Source organism: Neltuma alba, unplaced genomic scaffold (assembly GCF_004799145.2).
Source record: "Neltuma alba isolate B1F8T4 unplaced genomic scaffold, ASM479914v2 tig00012727_pilon, whole genome shotgun sequence".
In the NCBI taxonomy this organism is placed as follows: Eukaryota; Viridiplantae; Streptophyta; class Magnoliopsida; order Fabales; family Fabaceae; genus Neltuma; species Neltuma alba.
This window is the reverse complement of record NW_021637149.1, coordinates 167983-190719: the sequence shown is the minus strand read 5'-3', so window position 1 is coordinate 190719 and position 22737 is coordinate 167983. Positions and strand designations below refer to the sequence as shown.

Sequence of the window (22737 nt, the reverse complement as noted above, 5' to 3'; positions counted from 1 at the left end):
GATATATGAATAAGGGGAGTAGACTAATAACTTAATCACAACAAAAATTAAAAAAATCCAGCCAGAAAAGAGCTACTTAAGGTTTTCTGCTCTTATCTCTGGATCAAAATTAGACACCATTGAATTTGAAAAATTTACAAGTGGAACAATGCATTAATATTCCAGTGAAAAAAAAAAAACTAAGGAAAGTTAAAATTAAAACAGAGAACATGAGCGAGCAGCTATACAATCAAAACTGATGTTGGAAACGAGGTTTTGTGAAGTTCAATTTTGCAGTTTTTAATTCCCACTATATACATCTCCGTTTGTGTGTTAGTGGGAAGTAGGCAAGGTCAAGAAGGGGAGATAGAGAGGGAGAAAAAAATGGAAAAAGGGTGCCGTGAAAAAGAATTAGAGAATAAAAATTTCAGAAAAATTACTTGGGAGGGTATATCAAGGTAAATGGAACAGACACTGGCGATGGAGAGCTATGAACGAGCGGAAGCCTAGGGAGAAATGAGGAGAGTGGAAATGCAGAAGCATGGATCAATTGTTTATGAGATAATTATACCTGAGGGTTAAAAGTTAATTCTGTGATATGATGAATGAGATAATTAGAAATGAGGGCTACTCTAGCCTGCTCGACCCAATTATGTAATTGGAAATGAGATAATCAGATGATCATACGTTAAAGAGATGTCGTGTCGCTGTAAGAAATGGAGAAGAGGCTGCAGCATCTCTAGTAACGGCGTTTCTTAAAAGGACCAATTATGTAATTTCCCAATAAAGAAATCAGGCCACTCAGACCACATCCTTCCATCCGCCCAAGACTCATCCTCTGAGCCCGCACCATCTGTCCCTCAACCTCTTGCGCCACCGGCACCTAAGCTCAGAACCACCAGCACCCCTCCTTTTGAAATTACTAGAACCCCCTTCCCACTATGCAGCATCAAAACGCAGCCGTTTCTTCCAGATTCCCTGCGCTGCCTATTTCTTCCCCCTCCCCTGCTTCTTCTTCACACATCTCTTCCTCGTTTTCTGTACTGGCAAGCAGGAGCACCAGGAGGAAGAAACACTCTCAGAGAGCTTCCAGGTGGAGTGGATGCAATTGGGTTACTCTCAAGCCAATGCCTGCCTCTTCTTCTCTAGTTAAATCTAGCTGTGAGGATAGTGATAATAGTAACAGCAACAATAACAATGGCTCTCTTCGTAGTTTCAAGCTGAACGAGTCCACCTTCTTAGCTTCTCTCATGCCCAAGAAAGAGATCGGTGCTGATCGCTTCCTCGATGATCACCCGGAGTACGATGGCCGCGGTGTTGTCATCGCTATCTTCGGTATCTCTCCACCCCATTTAGCTTATCAGTCACTCACTGCGTTGACTTTCACTGGCGATTTTGTTTATTTTGTGTTTTTCTTTCTTCTCTCTCTCTTTAGTTCTTCTATTGAGGGTTTTCTCGCTTCTTCTGCACTGATTACTAACTAACATTGCATACAAGCGGATTCAGTCGCACTTCTGTTGGCGTTGTGCCCATGCAATGTGCTGCTACTGAGAAAGTTTGGATTTTATATCAAAACTGCTTGTATTCTCATGTCTTTGGTCTATGGAAGCTATGCTGTAATTGGTAGTTTGATGCTGTGTCATTTGAGGAACTTGTTCATTCGAAATACTTGCATGTTTTCAGATTCCGGAGTAGACCCGGCAGCTGCTGGATTGCAGGTTACCCCTGATGGGAAACCAAAAATTCTTGACGTCATAGATTGGTAAGTGGAAAACTACTTGTTGTACTTATTATTAACAGGGAGTTTCTTTTCTGGTTTACCAACAAGTATCCGATGCTTTTCCCTTCAGCACTGGGAGTGGAGATATTGATACCTCAAAGGTGGTGAAGGCTGATGCTGATGGTCTTATCTGCGGGACATCAGGTTAGTGCCTGTGAATGTTCAGGTGTCCGTAATTTACAATGCATGTTAATATGCCAGGAAGACGCTCTGAGTTTTCAGACGTCCTTAAGTAGTTTGTGGCAATTGCAAATTCTTGGACGGTGGCAGTGCCAGAGAATATTAATTAACTTTTGAGTAACTACAAGGAAAACAATTTGCTAGGAGGATATTTCATAATTTCATGGTTCAGGCTTTCTACAGTAAATTGCAATGATTGCGTATGGAGAATTAACCAAATCTCCTCATGCTCATCTTGCGGTGACTGCTAGCTGCTTATTCTCAAACTAATACTTGAATGGATTAGTGAAGTGACTATTTGTAGTTTCCTAATACTCTGATAGTCTTATGTATTAAGTGTATTTTGTCCTATAATCCTAATTTATTTCTGATATACTCGTAATTTTGTCATGAAATCATGTTTTCCCCTGTTCCACTTCTTCTTTATGTTTCAGCCTGTGTTCTCCCTTCGTATGTTAATATGAATAATCGGATTATTGAGCTAATGAGCTCTTGTTTGTGCTTTAATCCCATAAATATGATGTGCAGGGTCATCTTTGGTTATCAATACTTCATGGAAAAATCCTTCTGGTGAATGGCATGTGGGTCATAAATTGGTTTATGAGCTCTTCACAGAAACGTTGACTTCTAGGTTGAAGGTAATGTCTTACTTTTATGGCAATACTTTAACTTTAATAGGTCGATTACTCTTTGGACATTATACCTATGGTTAAGGTATGCATTTCCTTATTCTTCAAATTTTCATTCGCAGAAAGAAAGAAAGAGAAAGTGGGACGAGAAAAACCAGGAGGAAATTGCTAAGGTTGTGAAAGAACTTGATGATTTTGATAAGGTTTGGAAAATTTGCTTGATCCTGCTTAAATATGATAGTGCTTCAAATTATATACAATGTTCTCACAACTCTAACAATTTGTGTGGAATAGATAAATAAATGTGAAGGCAAATTATATGTATCATGCATGTAAATTTATATGGAATGTAAAAAATTCTAACAAACCATTCTATTTATGGTTCGTGAACACTGCGGCATATTTCTCATATCACCTGAAATACACAGGACCCAACCACCTTGTTATTTATGCATAATTTTATTATATTTCGGTTTTTTCTTCCTTGCCGCTTCCTTTCTATTTGCTTGCATGGCAAGATAGGAAAGGAAAAATTCTCCCCTTCTTGAGCGACAATAGAAATGGTGCTTCTGATATTTGGGCATAAGACTTTGTAGTATAATCTTCGTGTAAATACTCGAGTGAACGATTGTTTCTTGCCCACTTTAAACAGCAAAGTTAAGAAAAGAGCAAGGAAATAGGAAAAAAATTTGAAGTTTTTAATTTGCTGGCTTCTTATTATTTTTGGTTTTTTAACAGATCCTGTTAGCGTTTAGCTATTATGCTCCTTTGAAATTTGTGATTTCATGTGCCTCTTTGCATTGCATTTTTATTTGCTATACAATGTAATCATGTATATGACAAATTATGATGCGTTTTCTAGAAACACGTCAAAGTAGAGGATGCAAAACTAAAAAAGGCCCGTGAAGATATCCAGAATCGACTTGACATTCTTAGAAGGCAGTCTGAGGTGACGTTACTTTTATTGCTCTTTAGTAGTTTAGCTGCTTTTCCTACTCTTCGGTAATGGAAATAATTCAGTTAGTTAATACATATGATATTCTGGATGCGTTTGCTCTACCACATATTCCACATGATTTTGATGTTTGAGGTGTATCAATGGGTTACAATGGCAGAATTATGGTGGTTAGTTCTGTACAATGTTTCTCTTGTGATTTCTTTTGGTATACATGTACTCTAGGCTTCACCAAAGGAATAACTTGTTCTTTATTTTGTGGCGAGAATCGCCCAATGCCCGCATGATGGGGAGTCTTTTCTTTGGATGAGATAAAAATTCTATTAGAAGAAATTGAAAGAATACAAGGGAGGGTAATAATCCTCTGCAGACAAAATTACCGAGAAACCAACAAGATAGAAATTTGATAGAAATCACTATCAAGATCATTAACCCAAGCCAACTCTCTACCCATATAAATCCTGTTTCATAACACGATTTTGGGTAAAACTGAAACCAATATGACGTATCCTAAATTTAACTTAAACTGAATAACTTATCTATCTACATATTCATGTCCTGTTGGCAAGGCAAACTTAGGAGGTCAATAGGTTGTTTCACCTCCGAGGGCGCACAACACTTGGCGGATGCCTAACTACAAAGCAGCTGCGTCACCAATAGAGCCAATTGCTGTTGGCCAAATAATTTATTCCTAGATAACAAAAACTAAAGACCTGATATTGAAACTGACTACATTAACTGTAAACCAAGCTCTCTGTGCGGGTGCATGCATGTGCTCCGGTAGGGGTGGGTGTGCGGCTGCCCTGGGGGATGTGTAGGTGCATGGGCGTGTGTTCGTGTGTGCATGTTTTTTTTGGGGGGGGGTGTTGCATTGCATATTGTACTTGTCAGAAAATGCCTGAAATTTGTAACCAGAATTAACTAAAGGTGCATATCTTCACTATTTGGATATACCTAAATCCTGAAACCATAATTGGCCAAAATTGTTATGGGTGCTGCGCGAAATCTACAGCAGTCATTGAAATAGTAGAGTGAGAAGTTCTTGCTTAACTGGCCAGTGGTTGAAATGGCGATAAATATATGTGTTTAGCAATCTATTAAACATATAATGCCGAAAAATGATTAATTATATAATTAAGATATAAATAATTAAGTATACACTTAAGTTTTTATGACCTCAATGAGTAATTCCATGTAAATGGAAGAGGTACACAATTTTGCAAAATATAGTGATCAATGATCAATAACAGTCATTTAAATAAGATCTCCGATCTTGAAAAATGTTAGATGGCATTAAATCCATATCTAATATTTGTGGATAATAAATTAGATGAAAGCGTTGGCCAAGAAGAGACAGAGATGAAAAGTAAAAAATTCCATTAAAGGAACTGAAACAATGTCGTTTCAATTAGATGAAAAAATTAAAACCAAAAAGCACTTTATTGATGTTCTTATTATTGAGGCACGAATTCGTGTTCACCTTTTCAAACTATGCGATAATTATATGTTTTTACTGCGATTGGCTAATCTCTAATTGTAATGCTGCAATGCTATTGTTGTTTTTAGAGCTACGATGACAAAGGGCCTGTCATAGATGCTGTTGTTTGGCATGATGGAGAGGTGTGGAGGGCGGCTCTTGATACTCAGAGTCTTGATGATGATCCAGACTGTGGGAAGCTTGCTGACTTTATTCCATTAACTAATTATAGGTACATGGTTGCAGTACTAATATGGATTCTAAATGCTTGTCTCAATTGATATCTTCTTTGCACGGTCACTCATGGAATCAGCAGATGTACTTGAATTTGATAATAATTTCCTGCTTTTCAAGTATCTATGTGCTGTTCACGCAAGACATTGTTAAACTCCACTCTTTTAGTCACTAGATAGAACACTTTATTTTTTATCTTATTTCCATGCACAGGGATGTAAAAGATGTATATTTTTTATAAATAATTTTTGGTTTCCCTGCAAGTAATCGTTTTTGAAATTATCTAGTTGGATACTGTAGTGCAATTGTGTATGCAAAAAGGCATGCGCCTTGTTTACAAGGTTAAGGAAATCAAAATGTCCGTCCTTTTTCTCTTAGTTTCATACTTCACTGTAGGATCAAATGATCCACTTAAGCCGTATAAATTATGAGTGGATCTTCACGGGATGGACAATGCAAGGAACTCTCTCTCTCTAAATTTTCCTCTGAATGAATGGTGACATTAGTTTTGAAAAATAGGATGATAATTAGTTTGGACTTGTTTGCTGTTATGGTTTTTAAGTTTTTATCTGATAGATGAACTGTTAGTTAGACAGTTACTGGTTCACGACTTCTGATTTTGTTCCGTGAGACTTATGGTCAGGTTTTTTTTTTTTTTTTTGGGGTGAATTCATGGTTTATATTTTTTGTTGAGTATCTTTTATGGTCATAATTTTCGTCATATTTAATTTTTCTCCCCCAGTTTCCATTGTGACTCTGAATTGTATGATCTGACACTTTGTACAATTCACGGTTAAAAAATAGCCTTTGATTCACAATTTGAATTGTTATTTGGTAATTATTATTTTAATCATGATCATTTAAATGCCAACCTATTCATTCAGGACGGAGAGGAAGTATGGTGTCTTCAGCAAATTAGATGCTTGTTCATTTGTTGTTAATGTCTACAATGATGGGAACATCTTAAGTATTGTAACAGACTCCTCCCCCCATGGTACCCATGTTTCTGGTATAGCCACTGCATTCCACCCGAAGGTACTGAAATATAATCTCATTCATAAGTGCTATTCTTCAATGAACAACATACCTTTTGATAAATGATACTGCTGTCAGGAGCCCTTGTTGAATGGAGTTGCACCTGGAGCACAATTAATATCTTGTAAAATTGGGGACTCTCGCTTAGGTTCAATGGAAACAGGAACTGGTTTGACACGGGCAATAATAGCTGCTGTGGAGGTGTTTCAATATGCTCTACTATTTACATGAGTGCATTGTTGTCCTGGATATCTCAACAATTTCATCTTGGGCTCAAAGCATTTTCTAAATTTACTATTGCAGCATAAATGTGATCTAATCAACATGAGTTATGGTGAACCAACCTTACTTCCTGACTATGGACGCTTTGTTGACCTTGTGAATGAAGTATGTTCTAGACCCTGGTTTACCATCCCGGCTATTCATTCGTTTTCTTTGTTTCCTTTTTCTAAAATGCCATGGATGTTGTGATATTTTATATTCAGGCTGTAAACAAGCATCGACTGATATTTGTAAGCAGTGCTGGAAATAGTGGCCCAGCATTGAACACTGTTGGTGCTCCTGGTGGGACATCTTCAAGCATAATAGGTGTTGGTGCGTATGTCTCTCCTGCCATGGCAGCTGGTGCACATTGCGTAGTAGAACCTCCAGCTGATGGACTTGAATACACTTGGTATGCTTTCTTTTTCCGTGAATGCTTTCTCGTTGGGTGACTTTGTTCCTATACTATGATTTTGTTTGTCTGGATTCACCTTAGTATCATTTACAATTGATGGGAACATTTTGCAGGTCTAGCCGAGGACCAACAGCTGATGGAGACCTTGGTGTCTGCATAAGTGCTCCGGGTGGTGCTGTTGCTCCTGTTCCTACATGGACTCTTCAACAGCGCATGCTAATGAATGGGACGTCAATGGCATCTCCATCAGCCTGTGGGGGAATTGCATTACTCATAAGTGCAATGAAGGTTCTAGGATGTGATTTTGTTTTAGCTTGTCTGATTTAGTTGACGCTATTACGCATCCATATCTATAATCTGAGATTTATATTGTTAGTATGGGGTCAGATTGGAAGTAGCTGATTGTTTAGTTTGTTAGTCACACAGGAAACCTTAATAGCACTCTATTAGTATCAATAATGGACAGATGCATGCAAAGAGTTTGAATGATTTGAATGTCAGTGTGTTTATGTTTGGGGATGTACCAACTTTGCAGGCTGAGGGAATTCCTGTAAGTCCATATATTGTGAGGAAGGCTCTTGAGAATACAGCAATTCCTATAGGTGATTCAGCTGAGGAAAAATTATCCACTGGACAGGGGCTTATGCAAGTTCACAAGTTAGATATTCTTCCCAGTCTTTATCTCTAGGGAATATGTAGTAAATGGTAGCATTATAAGAATTTGGTATTAAATCATTGACTAAATGACAGGGCTTATGAGTATCTACAGAAGTCTCATAATGTTCCGCGTGTATGTTATCCAGTAAACATCAAGCAATCTGGAAAAGAAAGTAAGTTTATATTCTTTCATTGCAAGTAAACATCAAGCAATCTGGATTATCTACAGTAAGTTAATAAATGGCACATTATTATTAGTTTTTTTTAATTTGTCAAAACAATTACTCTCTCCGGTCCTATTTATGAGCTTTAAATCTAGAAAGGGGTGTGATCCATTTTATAAACTTCAATTTGGGATTTGTCTTAACATTTAATGCATTTTTCCAATTCGGCCCTAATTATTTATTCTCTCTCATCTAACATACTCTTATCACATTTCCCTACATATTCTCTTTTATCTTTTTTCTCATTTGTTATGAGGACATATTTGGAAACAAAATTATATTTCTAACATATTTATTATTTTTAACTAATTTTAACGAACAATTCGTTATCCGTGTATTAGTTATTTAAAACTTATAATAAAGATCAGAGGGAGTAATTTTTTTATAAGATCCAAACTGGACGTTAAATAGTTAGAAGAGTAATCGTGATAGTTATTGGCTACCTTCAAGGTTTGAGCATTGAAAACCTTTCATCACTATTTGCAAAATCAGCTCAATTTGAATAATCATCAAGCTGTGAATTTGTGTGTTTGTTGAGCAAACTTCACTCATTATAAGTTCTGTATTTGGAAAATTAGCTTCTGATTTGGTTCACCGTTGATAATAATGTTGAACTAGTATTACAATTTGAGTGTAAACCCTCATGACAACTAGAAGGATTTAGAAACAAAATTCAAATGTTGAGGTAAAATGTCCAAACAACCCTACATAATCTCTTTAAACATGTCTGGAAATGTTTTTCATTGCATAATGTTGACTTCTGGATGCCACATCCTCTATTGTGTGTGTTGACACTTGAGAGGCACCAATTAAGGGAAAAGAAAATATTTAATATGCTTATGATTTGTTATTTTATCAATTATGTATATCTTAGGTTAGTTTTAGATATTATCTTTTGTTAATATGGTATTATATCTTAGAAGATAAATCTAATATATTAGGAATTAGTAAAAGATTTGATATCTAAGGTCCTAGGATTAGTGTTAGGTGGCTGCTTGTATTAAGACCTTTTGTGCTCAATTTTTATCTTTCGAATAAAGCTAACAAAGGCCCACTTCACCTCTGTATTCTACAGTGTGCATGAGCTCATTATTGCCTGTGTTATTGATAATGTGATGCTGTTGCTGAGTAAATGCATCATAAAGGATAGAAAAAAAATAATGAAACTAAAATAAGAATGTTTACATATGCCTGTAACTTACGCTTTTCAAAAACTTATACATGAAGCAAAGATTGTTTATTTGAATATGGGAAAATTAAATCGTTATTTGTTTGCTGATGGCAGATCCGTTATCACGAGGCATCTACCTTAGGGAGGCTAGTGCTTGCCAGCAACCTTCTGAGGTGAGGTCTTTTATACTTTGATGTGCATTGATGATAACAGTATGCTTTTAAATGAGGTATTCGCTTTAAAGAATGTGATTTGTAAATGATCTTAATTCAAAAAGTGGGAAAGGATGAAACTGAAAGATGGTAAGATCCAGACTTTATCTCAATGTAGTCAGTTGGTTAGAATGACAAGAAGTTGAATATTGATAAACAAGACTAGTTAACCTTTCTTGCCAGGGTGACAATATTTTTGCATTTGGTCTTTTCATGTTAGACAAGTGCAGCAAATCCCTACACCAATAATTTTGTTTGGTAGAGAAGTTAAGTAACGAGGTATATTATGAATCTTGATGGACCCTTTTCAGGCTGATTCTTCTTTGTTAACAACTGTAATTAATGACACTTTATTTTATATTCTCAAGATTTTCTTTTTATCTTTAATTCCCATCGGCTCCTACAAATAAAGCTGAAGGCAAGAGAATGCAATTGGACAACTAGAAATAAGGGGAATCATCGGGATCATAGGTTTTGTTATCACACAAATGATATACACTTGCCACTTGTTATAACCGAATCCAAACAGTGACTTGCCATAGCACATGCATATATCTACAGTGAAACTTACATGCATGCACAAATATGGAGATACTACACATGCTAATCCATATTAATTTTACCTTGCAATCCTCTCGTAATTTTGGTCTCCCATTATTCTTTATCACCCCTTTGTTTAATTTTGTAATCTCAAACACCGATTCATCACAATCTGAACAAGTCAGCCATTGATTGCCATCTTTATTAATTTGTAAGTTTAGCATGCAAAAATCATCCAATAAATTTGTTATTCATGTTGGGATATGTTATAACCTCTAATCTGGGATCCTTCTTTGGTTGTCTCTGCTTCCAAAAAAAAATGTATTAATTTTGTAATAACTCTTTCATTTAAATATGGTTTTTGATTTTACAACTTTTTTGCGCTTTCATTTGGTGGTTTTCTGTATAACCTATGGTAATACTCTATTCACAGTGGATAGTGCAAGTCAGTCCAAAATTTCACGAAGATGCCAACAATTTCGAGGATTTAGTTCCGTTTGAGGAGTGCATTGAGTTACATTCTACTGATAATACAGTTGTGAAGGCTCCTGAATATCTCCTGCTCACCCATAATGGCCGCACCTTCAAGTTAGTCAGCTTTCTTTCATGTCTTTCTTTTGTCCTTAGCATTTATGGGCTGTCTATTCCCGTAGATGTTATTCTATTTTTCTTCATATGGATTTACTTCTAAATTTCCCATCGTTATGCAACATGAAACAAATTCTACATTAGTGATTTTTGAATAATACGCTCAATATATACTGAGAAACTTGTTTTGATGCATGAATGTATATTCATCAATACACATGATTATAATCCTAGTTGTTTTGACCGTTTTTGTTTTGAGTGATTTACACATGACTTTCTTCCAACTTTCAGCATATTTGTTGATCCTACTAGTCTCAGTGCCGGTCTGCACTACTATGAGGTCTATGGCATTGACTGCAAAGCACCATGGCGTGGTCCACTTTTCAGAATTCCCGTGACCATAACCAAGCCCAAGGCTGTGACAAACCAGCCTCCGCTAGTTGTATTTTCCAAAATGTTATTCAAGCCAGGTGTGCATGTGTTTAAAATAGTTTCTATGTGGACAATACTTACATCATGTTTCTCATATCCATTATGTCCAGTTCTTCCATCACACATGATCATGTCCTTTTTTTGAAATATTAGCATTTAGTAGTAGTTAATTATAAATCCACATGAAATAAAAAAAGACAAATGGCCATATGTAATTGGAAAACTCGAAATAATGGGTATAAGGAACTTGACATAAGTTTTTCTGTTCTATATTGTTTCTACTTGTGGCCTACCATGGTTTTGGATTTGAATGCATCCTGAGCATAACGTTTGAGCTGTTGCTTATTTACATTTTCTTATCTCTAAATATTTTCTCAACAATTTTAGCATCTTAATTATGTTGCATTTGCTTTCTTGGTTCTAGTTTCCTTCTTCAATTGTGGAAGCAAGGCTAACTAACCATCATATTTTAATTTTAATAAATTTTTTGCTTTGTTAGGCCACATAGAAAGGAGATATATGGAAGTCCCACATGGCGCATCTTGGGTTGAAGCAACTATGAAAGCATCGGGTTTTGATACAGCTCGAAGATTTTTTGTGGACACTGTTCAGGTATAGCATGTAGCTTGAAACTGTGTTCGATTTTGTGGACAGTGATCAACATGCTTTCTGTCTCTAGATATGTCCATTGCAAAGACCTCTGAAATGGGAGAGTTTGGCAACATTTTCTTCTCCTGCTTCCAAAAGCTTTGCCTTTAAAGTAGTAGGCGGTCAAACATTGGAACTAGTCATTTCTCAGTTCTGGTCAAGTGGCATAGGTAGTCCTGAGACTACCAGTGTGGATTTTGAGGTAATAGTGTCTCCTCTCAGAATTTTGGATAATTTTTGTTTGTGACATAGACTATATCCTAGTTTTTGAATTACAAAGGTATCTGCTCATTGTTCCTTGCTCTTCAGTGGGTTATATTGAGGTGGAACTCAGTTCCTTTATGACCTTAACTTTCTTGTTTGATGGTTAAGTTCTTATTACATCTGCATGACAATTAGTGTAGAGGGGATTTTGAACATTTCAATAAACAACTTACAAAACTTGTATATCCTACTAACCAAATGATGTTAAAAACTGTATGAAGGATGTAGTAACTTAGTGGCAATGTGTGGTCTATTTATGAATTTGGAAGATATGGCTAGAGCTGAATGATTATATCTTAAGTGTGTCTTGTCTTGTCTCTGGATGAACTGTGGACGAGAATCCTAATTGCAGCTAAAGCTGCACTGTATGATGGGAAAAGCTTATTATATTTCTTTTATGGTCTGCAACACTGTCTTTGCAACTTATGTGATTCTAATTCATTCACAAATGCCCAACATTGATAAAAAATTATGAAAACGGATATTATATATTTATATGTTCTCTTGCTCTTTGTTAAAGACGCTTCTTGTTGAATTGTGTGCAATTTTAGGTCATGTTTCATGGTGTAAAAGTTAATCAAGAGGAAATATTACTTGATGGAAGTGAAGCACCAGTAAGAATTGAAGCTGAAGCGCTGCTGGCTTCTGAGAAACTTGCACCTGTAGCAATTCTAAACAAGGTGAAGCTTGTTGTGTTTTTTAATTGCCTGGTTCATGTGTATTCTTTTTTACAAGTTTTCTCCCTTTCCCTTTTTGTATTTTTCTGTTATACTTACTGTAATGCCTATTGACGTTATATAAGTTTAAACATGCAGATAAGGGTTCCTTATCGACCAACAGAGGCAAAAATCACTGCACTTTCAACAGATCGTGATAGACTTCCCTCTGGAAAACAGATACTTGCTCTGATCTTAACGTTAGTTGCTATAAATTCCATTTTATACTTCATTTGTTTGTGCTTTTTTATATGGCTTATTCTCAACATTTTATTTTGTAGCTACAAGATCAAATTGGAGGATGGAGCTGAAGTAAAACCTCAAATAGAATCACTAAATAATCGGATATATGACACTAAATTTGAGTCTCAATTTTACATGATTTCTGACTCAAACAAGGTACTTAATGTCTATATATTTGTTTCTTAACGATTGGGGGATTGGGATTTCTGTTTCTCAAATCAAATATGCTTAGAGGAACTAGTACTCATATTTTCAAATTATGCTTTTACCTTTCCAGTTATACTCTACCAAGTACCTTTTGACTATGGATGCATTTCAAACTTCAAAGGTTGAAATTTCAAATTCAAAGTATCTTAGAACCTATCTATACGACATTTGAGTATGGGATATATGCAAATTTAAAATCCCATATCTTAAAATTTCATTGTAAATATAGGAATTCAAAAGTTTCCAAATGACGATACATCAAACTGAAATATCTTGTGTTTCTTGGGTCTCCTTTGGTTACTGGTAGAAGATGCAGTACCAGGGTTTTTTTCCTCCTGGTTCAGTGTCCCCGGCTATCCTAGGGATTTTGACATTCTTTGTTGCTCCTTATTTGCTTCACATATTTTTATCTTCTTATTTTGCTTTTCCTATTTTCTGACTGTAGCGTTTATATTCAAGTGGTGATGCCTACCCACATTCAACAAAACTTCCCAAGGGAGAATACAATTTACAGTTATATTTGAGGTACAGGACACTTTCTGTGCATATATCCTTGATGAATGCAAAGACTTTGTTTCTTGTGCAGCTTGCTGTTTGCTGGGCTAGAGAAATTGTGCCATTGTAACCTTCAAAGCTAATTGTCTATATCCATGTGAGAGATAGAGTCTTGCGCTAGTTGTCAAGGGCCTAATACAGTCCTCCTCCTTTGTCCTTCAAAGCTAATTAGAATTATAAATTCATAATTAACGATTGTAAGCTTGTATTTAGTCTGTTGACCTATTGCTATTTGAGGAACACAGCTTGTTTTGGTTACTTATACCTGTTATAAGAAAGTCGCCGCTCAGATTGCGAGTGAATATTTCTAGAATTTTTAAGTTACTGAATTCAACCTCCTGATGATATATTATTTCAGGCATGACAATGTCCAGATTTTGGAAAAGATGAAGCAGTTGGTGTTATTCATTGAGAGAAATTTGGAAGACAAGGTATTTTTTTTGAAGATTTCTCTGAATTGGCGGCATATTTGATTGTGGATAAGCTGGGGTCCCCAAGAGATTTATTAATCTTAATGAAAAAATTATATTAATTCAGAGGGCAGAATCACCCTCTGATTTTCATCACCAGAATGCTTATACTACTTCCCTCAGCTTTGGGTCCCTAATGTTCAATCTCCAAAACTTCTCTCTGCCAGACCGCCACTCAACAATCAGTCATATCAGGGTTATTTATTCTTTAGACTCATTGTGTGAACATTCTGCATATGTATGTAAATGACTCCTTGTCAATGAGGATCAGCTCAGTTGGTATGATTCAGTGGCTTTGATGCACAGGGTTTTTGGCTTTAGTTTGTTCATAGATATCCACCAATTGCAGTGCCCCCTTACTTGGAGCTGAAGCACCCCACCTCGCTCCTAAATCTTTTATAAACTCCACCCACCCCAAAAAGTGAAAAAAAAAAGAAAAAAAAGAAGAGACGTGTGTAACCTAATTTGCGGTTACTACTCTAATTTTCTTCACTTCTCACTGAAACTTGTAGTTCTTATTGCTCTCTATTTGTATTTTACATGTTTTGAAAAATTTGAAGTAATCATAACTTTCATGGCTTGTAAAAATCATAGAAAAATGTTTCTGTATGAGTTGCTTTGTGCGTCTATATTTCTGGGGTGAAAATACAAGTTTTCATTTTCACACAGTCGTATTTAGTACAGTGCTTCTGCTGTCCTGAACAGTGCACCTACAGAGAGTTAAATCTTCTGTACTATTGTAAAGTTGGGTCAAACATGGGTAAATCACTTTTATAATTTTTAGCATTATCATGAATACTTTTGTTAACTATTACTATTTAATCTGAAAGATCTGTCAGATGTTTCACTTTTTAATCTTCCCTTTAATTATTTAAGAATTTCTTTCCAGGATGCCATTCGTTTGTGCTTTTTCTCTCAACCTGATGGTCCTTTTATTGGAAATAGCACCTTTAAGTCCTCAGCGTTAGTTCCAGGGTATGTGTCTGGGTGACTAGTTCCTGAACTTTATTTTCATCTTCTGTTTGGTGCTGACTTTTGTTTACTGGTAGTATAAAGGAGGCAATTTATCTGGGTTCACCACCTAAAGATAAGCTTCCCAAGGTATGTTTTTTCTCCTAGTTTGTTTGTTTGGATCCTGGCAGTGGTAGATTGTGATAACATTTGTTATATCTTTTACAGAATTCTCCACCAGGATCTGTACTAGTAGGAGCAATATCATATGGGAAACTATCTGCTGGAGAGAATAAAAAACCAGAAAAGCACCCTGTATCATATCGGGTTTCTTATGTTGTCCCCCCTAACAAGGTTCCATTCTTCCTTATTAACTTGAGGTCTTGTTCCATGCTTTTTTGTTGCACATGCACATTGAGGTGTGAATAAGGACCAAGCTGCAATTTTTGTTGCATCAAAGTATCAGCTGTCATATGGTTTGTGTGATAAGGTCCGAAACACTCTCTGATTACGTTGGTTTCTATTGAAAGGTTGAGGAGGACAAGGGAAAAGGTTCTTCCTTATCTGGAAATAAGACGGTTTCTGAGCGTTTAGAAGAGGAGGTATGTAAATCGTACTTCAGCAAATGAGCTTCCTTCTGATTTCTTTTGGTTTGATTTGATTTGTTTGTTATCTCATTTTGATTTGCCTGAATCCTTACGTATTATTTATTTATTTATTATTTTTTGCATTTACTTGTATATTTTTGCCTGCGTAAGTATGTCCTTTTTGTAATCCTAAATATGTCCTTGAGAAAAGGTAAAAGTGAAATGGTAACGTTAATAATAATTGCTGCAAAGACTAGTGATTAAAAATTGTGGCAAGAAGATGGCGTTGAGATGAAAAATCGCTTGTGGGCCTTGTATTAATTTATAACTGCTTCAGTTACCAGTAAAGTTAATCGTGGTTTAAACTCAATGACATTGTATCAGTACCTGTGTACGTTGATTATGTTTTTACTTTCTGAAAATGGAAACCTGTGTTTGTGGAACCTTCTGCACATCATCATCTATTTAAAACTCAAATCAGAAATTGTAGTGTTATAAAGTGATTAATAATATGATCGACAAGGGACAAGTATTGGTTGTAATGAGTAGCGCGCGTATAAGTAGATCTACAATCTCTTGTGCCTTGTCATTCTCAATCATCACAACGTTGATTCTAGTGATTTTTTTTTTCCCTTTGCCAGGTGAGGGATGCAAAAATAAAAGTGCTGGGAGGCTTAAAGCAAGAAAGTGAAGAAGAGTGCTTGGAATGGAAGAAGCTATCTGCCTCACTTAAAGTCAGCAGTTTAAAACTTCTTTCCTTCAATTTACTATTTATTCTTCTAAACTCATATTTTATCTTTTTATAAGATACATTGATACATATAAGGAAAAAAATTGAACTTATATTCAGCTGTTTCTTTAGGCTGTTACGTTAAGATGATATAGAAGTTTGTTATGTTTCCTTGCAGTCTGAATATCCCAAGTATACTCCTTTACTTGCAAAGATTTTGGATGGTTTGGTTTCTAGGAGCAATATCAAAGACAAGATCTGCCATGATGACGAGGTGAACTTTGTTGGTAGCTAGTAATTTTTCTCTCCATAATGATATTTTGATGATTTTACTTGTTAAAAATTATAATGTATCTGAACTAGGCTCTGGAGCTTTAGAATATTTATACTGTTGGGATTTCACTTTCAGAGGTTGTGCAATCTTAACATAGCAATGTTTTTGTGTCCTTATTTAAGTAATAGGATACATGCATCTAGAACGCTAATTATGTGGGTAAATGTATGACTTAAGTATTTCGTGTAAGTTATCTCCATGATAAAAAAGGGCTAATTCCGTATTACTTTTTACTTTGCAGATAATTGATGCAGCAAATGAGGTGATTGATAGTATTGACAGGGAAGAATTAGCAAAGTTTTTTGCATTGAAAAATGACACAGAAGATGAGGAAGCAGAGGTATTGTTGTATCCCATGCTTCTAGCAGTCTAGCTATCTCCTTCAACCACTTCTAAATCAGAGTTCATGAAGTTTTACTTATACAGAAAGCTAGTACTTACATATTGACTCAGTGATAACTGACACTTATAATTTTGATTTTTTGGCCCTTCAGTGGTCTGTAAAGTCAGGTTCTTTTTACCTTCACTTGCCAGGTTTTCATTGCTTTTAGTGGGAAGTCATATTCTAGCTGTTATTATATGGGGAATTCTTTATACTGAACACACATTGAGAATTCTACAGGGTCCATTTTGCACCTGTAGGAGGGCAATAGTATTTTATGAAAAATTAGTTGCGTAATGAGTTCAATAAAATATGAATTTAGTATAGTACAAAATTTCTGTCGTAGAAAAATTTCTTCCTGTATATGCACCTACAACCTAGTAAGATAATTACCAAATAATTGTAACAATGGCACGATCCCCAGACAGCTTCAGTCCATGTGCAGAATTTTAAAAAAGAAAAGTAATAATGTACAGAGGAACAGTAGATAAATGATAGAAGAGAAAAGGCAAACTGGAACAATAAGAGAAATTTTTTAAGGGGACAAAATTAAGAGACAACTGAAAATGCATATTGCTAATAATTAATCACACCTTGAAAGGAAGAAGCTAAACTGCGTGGCGATGGTTCTGTCAAAAAGTGTAAAATGATTGAAGTGCCAAGCCCCAAAACAACAACTGGGCAATTTACTTGTATTTTTAAAAGCAATTGCTTGTAGTTAAATGTGTTCTGGAAGTTCATTCTATATTGTGAATAGTTGGCAATTACTGATGGTTTAATCATTTTTGTAGAAAATGAAGAAAAAGATGGAGTCAACCCGAGACCAATTGGCAGAGGCACTGTACCAAAAGGGGCTTGCACTGGCAGAGATTGAATCTTTGAAGGTTAGTGATTTTGTCTCTTTTTGATTGGCTGCAAATTGTGGCAAGAAATCGTGCTGATGATTTTGCAATCCTAGTAGCCGTTTAAAGCTGTGTTTGATCTTGTAAAATTAGCAGAATAGCGAGTGCTACTCTGAAAATGGGAAAAGTCGCTGAATATTTTCTCATAAACTGAACCATGACTATAGTGCGGCAAATTTGCTCCTTATTTCTGATCGATGAGATGAGCGTTATAATAGGGTTTGAAGGCAGAACTCATAGCTGTCATTATCCATAGCTTACTGTTGCCTGCATTTGCTCATACTACTATATAACAACATAACTGGTTTGAATCAACGGCTTTACGTGCATTCTCCAGTCTCCAGTTTGCATTACTCCTTTGTGGAAGATGGCTAAGGAGTTAGTAACCTTTGAATAAATCATGCCTTCCTGTCTGATAGGGGTAAAATTTTATTCATTTTTTTATCAAATAAAAAGTTGGCAGAGTTGACTTGGTGTATATTGTCAAAGGAGGTGGATAAGCCCTTGGCTTCATCTGGAATGGAAGGAGCAAAAAAATCTGCGGACCATAAGACTGAGGAGCAGTCTGCACCAGAAGAGGGAACTCATGCAGACTTGTTTGAAGAGAACTTTCATGAACTGAAGAAGTGGGTTCAAGTGAAGTCCTCTAAATATGGAATCCTCCTAGTTATTCGTGAGAGGCGTTGTCAAAGGCTTGGGACAGCATTAAAGGTACCTTTTGTTGCAAAGTTGGAATTGATTCACCAAGTCTCTTGGATCTTGCATAAGTTCGTGCTGTGGATGACCACTCAATTTTTTATTTTTATAATTGCTAACAGTATCCTTCGATTTCTTCTCCCTCTTCATATTCTGGATTTTCTGTCCGCACTAGCCCATTAAGTTCCCTTGTACTTCTTTTTTTGAATTACAAGGGCAAATTATTCTTTAACAGAATATTTACAAATTTGAAGTATTTTAGAATATCTAACGGAATGTTCCTAACGGCCTAACAAAATTTGACTGTAGCGTAGGATCTAAAAATAGGAGGGAGGTCTTTGTAATTATAACAAAAGGGAAGAGAAGTCCTTGTGTGTTATCTCTCTCTCTCTCTCTCTCTCTCTCTTTTTGAATTACGAGGACAAGCCACCAGCTTGAGATGATGAATAAGATCAAACCAGCAACCTGCCATTTAATTCCCTTGTACTTATATAATGAAGTGCGTCTCAAACCCCAAGTATATGTGGTGTCCACAGGCCACAGCATTCATATGCCTTTGTAACTCCTTGCATTATCATTTCTGATTTCTGCATTGAATAGAACTTTCAGCAAGATAGATCATATTTAGGTAATCTGTTCTGGCAAAGCAATTAAGCAGGTCTTTATTATTGCCTACTTGCTTCTGGAACTGTTTTTAATTTTTTTGATGATTTGAGATTGGGGGAAAAGGTACTTTGCTTAGGTAGGTCAAGTTCTTAAACAAGTTTATTTCAACCTTCTCTCCCTTCGATACAGGCATTGATGGACATGATTCAAGATGATTCGGAGCCACCCAAGAAGAAACTCTATGATCTAAAGCTCTCTTTGCTTGATGAGATCGGATGGACCCACTTGGCTACATACGAGAGACAGTGGATGCATGTTCGTTTTCCCCCAAGCTTGCCCCTTTTTTAGGCCCCCCCCCCACTTCCCAAGTATCTAATGTTAGGAGGCCTGTCCTTTTACTCGGTGGTTTTTTCATCTTGTGAAAATAATTTGTCACGTCAGAAGGGGACCTTTCACATCAATAAGCTAGTAGCTAGTAGGACACCCACCTCGACCGACAATAAAATGGGGTCAGGTATTTGGGGCTGCCCCACCAATTCTTCGGTAGGGGAATTGCATGTTACCTGAGATTAATTAAAAGATGAAAGAAACCGAAACGTGGCGATTCACTCTTACTGCCGTAAACTGTGGTCGGAGGATGTGAAAAGGCAGAGCGCCTGAGCTCCTACAGGTCGGCATTGAGTTGAATGGTTTCCTATTGTATTCATATTTGGCTGTTTTGACAATAAGAGTTCAGTTTGGTCATCATCTTCCTCTTCCCCTCGCCCATACACTAGTCTTGCTGCTCGTGTTTCATGAAATTTCAAGTGTCTGTGTTGTCTCTACAATTCTCAACTTCCGTTACAAGTATGAGATCACTGTGAAGAACATGCTTCGTGCTTTCCAATATTTCTTAGTTTTTCTGGTTCATGGGCAGATGGCCTTCAGACTTGAGAGATATAAATGAGTGAAGCTGAAGTTTGATTTAAAGAGAAGTGATCTAATGGCGTTTTAGTTATATTCCTAAACTTTGTTCATTTAACTACATTTTTCAGAAATAGTTCAGATCATTTAGTATTTAAACCAAATTACTATTGAAAAATGGTCGTCAAATGTACGACGCACTGACTAGATAATTTGAAGCTTAATAATTCGTAAACTTATCGTGAACCGCATGCAAGACGACGAGACGTGTATGCTCAGAATCGTAATAAAATCATCAAAAGGATGCTTTGTAATTTTTAGTCAAAAACCAAACCATTTAGGATTAAAACATGAGGTTGTGTTAGGATCAGACATTCTGTTCTCGGATATAAATTTGAGTCAACCGTAATGTGATAAGCACATGAGACTCAATTTTGATTTTTGAATCATTCCACTCGCCACCCCACGTGCTTAGTCGCCTTAGACTTGGAATTCAAGCAATGTGGACATGTATTAAAAATGCCAAACCTCATATTCACATTTTAAGATTCAGTGTTTCCTGGCAAATCTTGAACGTCTTCCCTTTTTTCCTTCGGCCGTCCAGGTTTGTGGGTGAGACTCATGAAACATGACAAAACATTTTTCTGAAAATATATATATATTAGATTGGAACTTTAAAGCGTATTTCATAATGTTATTCAAAGTATTAATATTTTTCACTTAATATTCCTAACTAATTATAAAATTTTCTATCTAATTAACCAAACTCCTCGAACTAATGATTTTATTCAGAATAATTTTGATAACTAATATCGTTAATTTATGTTATTAGGTGCTTATAGTGAAAAACCGAAGAGATTATTATTTTCATTTTGTTCTATATTCTTCAGAGATTATTATTATTATTTTTCACTTATATATATGTATATTTTTTGGTGTGTGTGTGTGCGTGTTTCGGTATAAATATATGTATATGTATATGTATATGTATACACGCGAGTGTACACACACTTCCAAGTTTACTAATGGTTGGTCGGCTTATTTGCACCACACAGGATGCGGCTAGCTAGCTTCTCCTTTTGGATAGGCAGATCTTCAAATATCAAACCTTATCGGGATTTTTTTTCCCCACCGTGAACGTCCGGAATTAATTACTTTTATTTTATCTTTTTTTTAAAAAAAATAATACTCTTCCGATCCTCAATATAAAAGTTAATTAAGAAGTTAATATTAGTCCTCTATATAAGACATATTTTATATGTTTATCAGTTTTTTTTTTCAAATTAACAATATATCATATAGCTAATTTAACTAACATTTTTAATCTATTCAAATTAGTTAATTAGGTCTTATATTAAGTATAGGAGGAATATAGTAGAAAAGATAAGTTACCTGTGTCTCCAGATCTACGACTTGTTTGGCTTATTTTTCTTATGCAATCGCCAGCTTCTCGTTTTGGGTTAGCAGATCGTCAAATATCCAACGTCTTCAATCAAGAAACTTGCTTGGAATATTTTTTTTTAAAAAAAAAGAATAACGAAATTAAGTTGCTTGAATATTATAAGTTACGTTTACGTCTCTCAAACTCAAAATACTTGTCTCTCATCAATTACTTTCTGATTTTCCAAACAATTAGAGGTGAAATAAACTTATTGAATTAAAATTAGAGAAACTGAGTTTATCAAAGCGAGTTTTAATCACGCAGAGGATATATCAGCATACTTATTCATTAATTAATATGATGAACAGAAATTTCTCTTTTTAATACAGTAATATTATCATTATTATTTTAATTTCTCCAGCATCCTCTCCAAAATAATATAAAATTCTAATGGCTTACCCATTAGGGACACAATGATATTGCCGAAGAAAGTCATACAATTATGTGTGCCTGGTGGATCAGAGATTCTGAGGTTGTTATCATGAGAGTTGAAGTTTTTTGCAGCACCAAATTGTATGACTTTTTTTTCCCAATCAAATCGTAATATGTGACCTGATTTAACTATGTCAAGTCAAAAGTAAATTGTACCGTTAATTTATAGTTTATAAACGATGAATTGAGTTTCTTTTAAATGTTACTAGATCCGATTCTTAATATAAGATATTGTTTGATTTTTATTTTGATTCTAAACATAAGATCTCAATCCACTTTGTCTCTTATATTTATGTATTTTTTTTCAAGATGGTCCTTCTAACAATGGTGGTTCTAACTGATACGTTTGATTAGTAAGGATATTTTAGAAAAAATACCGCCTATTTGTTACAAATAACTAACTAACTTTTTTCTTTAATCTCCTTAAATTAGTCAACTGGCTTTTATAATTAGGACTGGAAGAAGTATTATATATACAGAATTGATTTAAGCGTGAAGATGAGGGGATTGGATGTATATAATTATTAATAAAATTGTAAGTTCAACCCTCGGCATTATTATATTAGTGATATCATGGAGATGTAATCTCTACTTTGAAGAAATTTGTGTTTAACTTTCGGAACCAGTTTTTGAAATATATACATAGGGTTACATTGAAACGGAGGTTTTATCCCATTATAATATTCTTGTTCAACGCACAAATCATCATCTTTAATACTACCTCCGGTTGTTAATATAAGATCTTGTTTGACTTTTATTTTGATCTTAAATATAAAACTACAATTCACTTTGTCTCTTATATTTATATAATTTTTTCCAAAGTAATATTTCTAACAACAATAGTTTTAGTCAATATACTTGATTAATAAGAATATTTTAGAAAAGACAAAATATATTTATT

General features: G+C 35.4%; 1 protein-coding gene and 1 long non-coding RNA gene across 3 annotated transcripts; one reads left to right on the top strand and one right to left on the bottom strand.

Annotated features, from left to right (window-relative positions):
* Positions 1 to 905: 905 nt before the first annotated feature.
* Positions 906 to 20029, top strand: LOC114730331 (tripeptidyl-peptidase 2). Of its 2 annotated transcripts, none has more exons than XM_028917385.1 (34): positions 906 to 1314; positions 1663 to 1741; positions 1830 to 1903; positions 2468 to 2577; positions 2691 to 2771; positions 3431 to 3517; positions 5090 to 5232; positions 6119 to 6269; positions 6348 to 6470; positions 6573 to 6656; positions 6755 to 6942; positions 7059 to 7233; positions 7481 to 7602; positions 7696 to 7775; positions 9112 to 9170; positions 10183 to 10337; positions 10629 to 10807; positions 11269 to 11381; positions 11449 to 11619; positions 12233 to 12361; positions 12497 to 12597; positions 12679 to 12796; positions 13293 to 13372; positions 13761 to 13833; positions 14762 to 14847; positions 14922 to 14973; positions 15052 to 15177; positions 15354 to 15425; positions 16052 to 16144; positions 16319 to 16414; positions 16716 to 16814; positions 17648 to 17740; positions 18251 to 18469; positions 19250 to 20029. In XM_028917385.1, exons 1-34 carry the CDS (start codon positions 921 to 923, stop codon positions 19406 to 19408), a joined length of 4164 nt encoding a protein of 1387 aa, XP_028773218.1. In that variant the 5' UTR covers positions 906 to 920; the 3' UTR covers positions 19409 to 20029. The 2 variants fall into 2 exon arrangements, with proteins under 2 accessions (XP_028773218.1, XP_028773217.1); XM_028917384.1 differs by having other exon boundaries at positions 18248 to 18469.
* LOC114730332 (uncharacterized) lies at positions 2049 to 7553 on the bottom strand. Its single transcript, XR_003738827.1, has 3 exons — positions 7470 to 7553; positions 6339 to 6340; positions 2049 to 2060 (listed from the first exon to the last, which is right to left on the bottom strand). It is a non-coding gene; the product is annotated as an uncharacterized LOC114730332 (long non-coding RNA).
* Positions 20030 to 22737: the final 2708 nt, after the last annotated feature.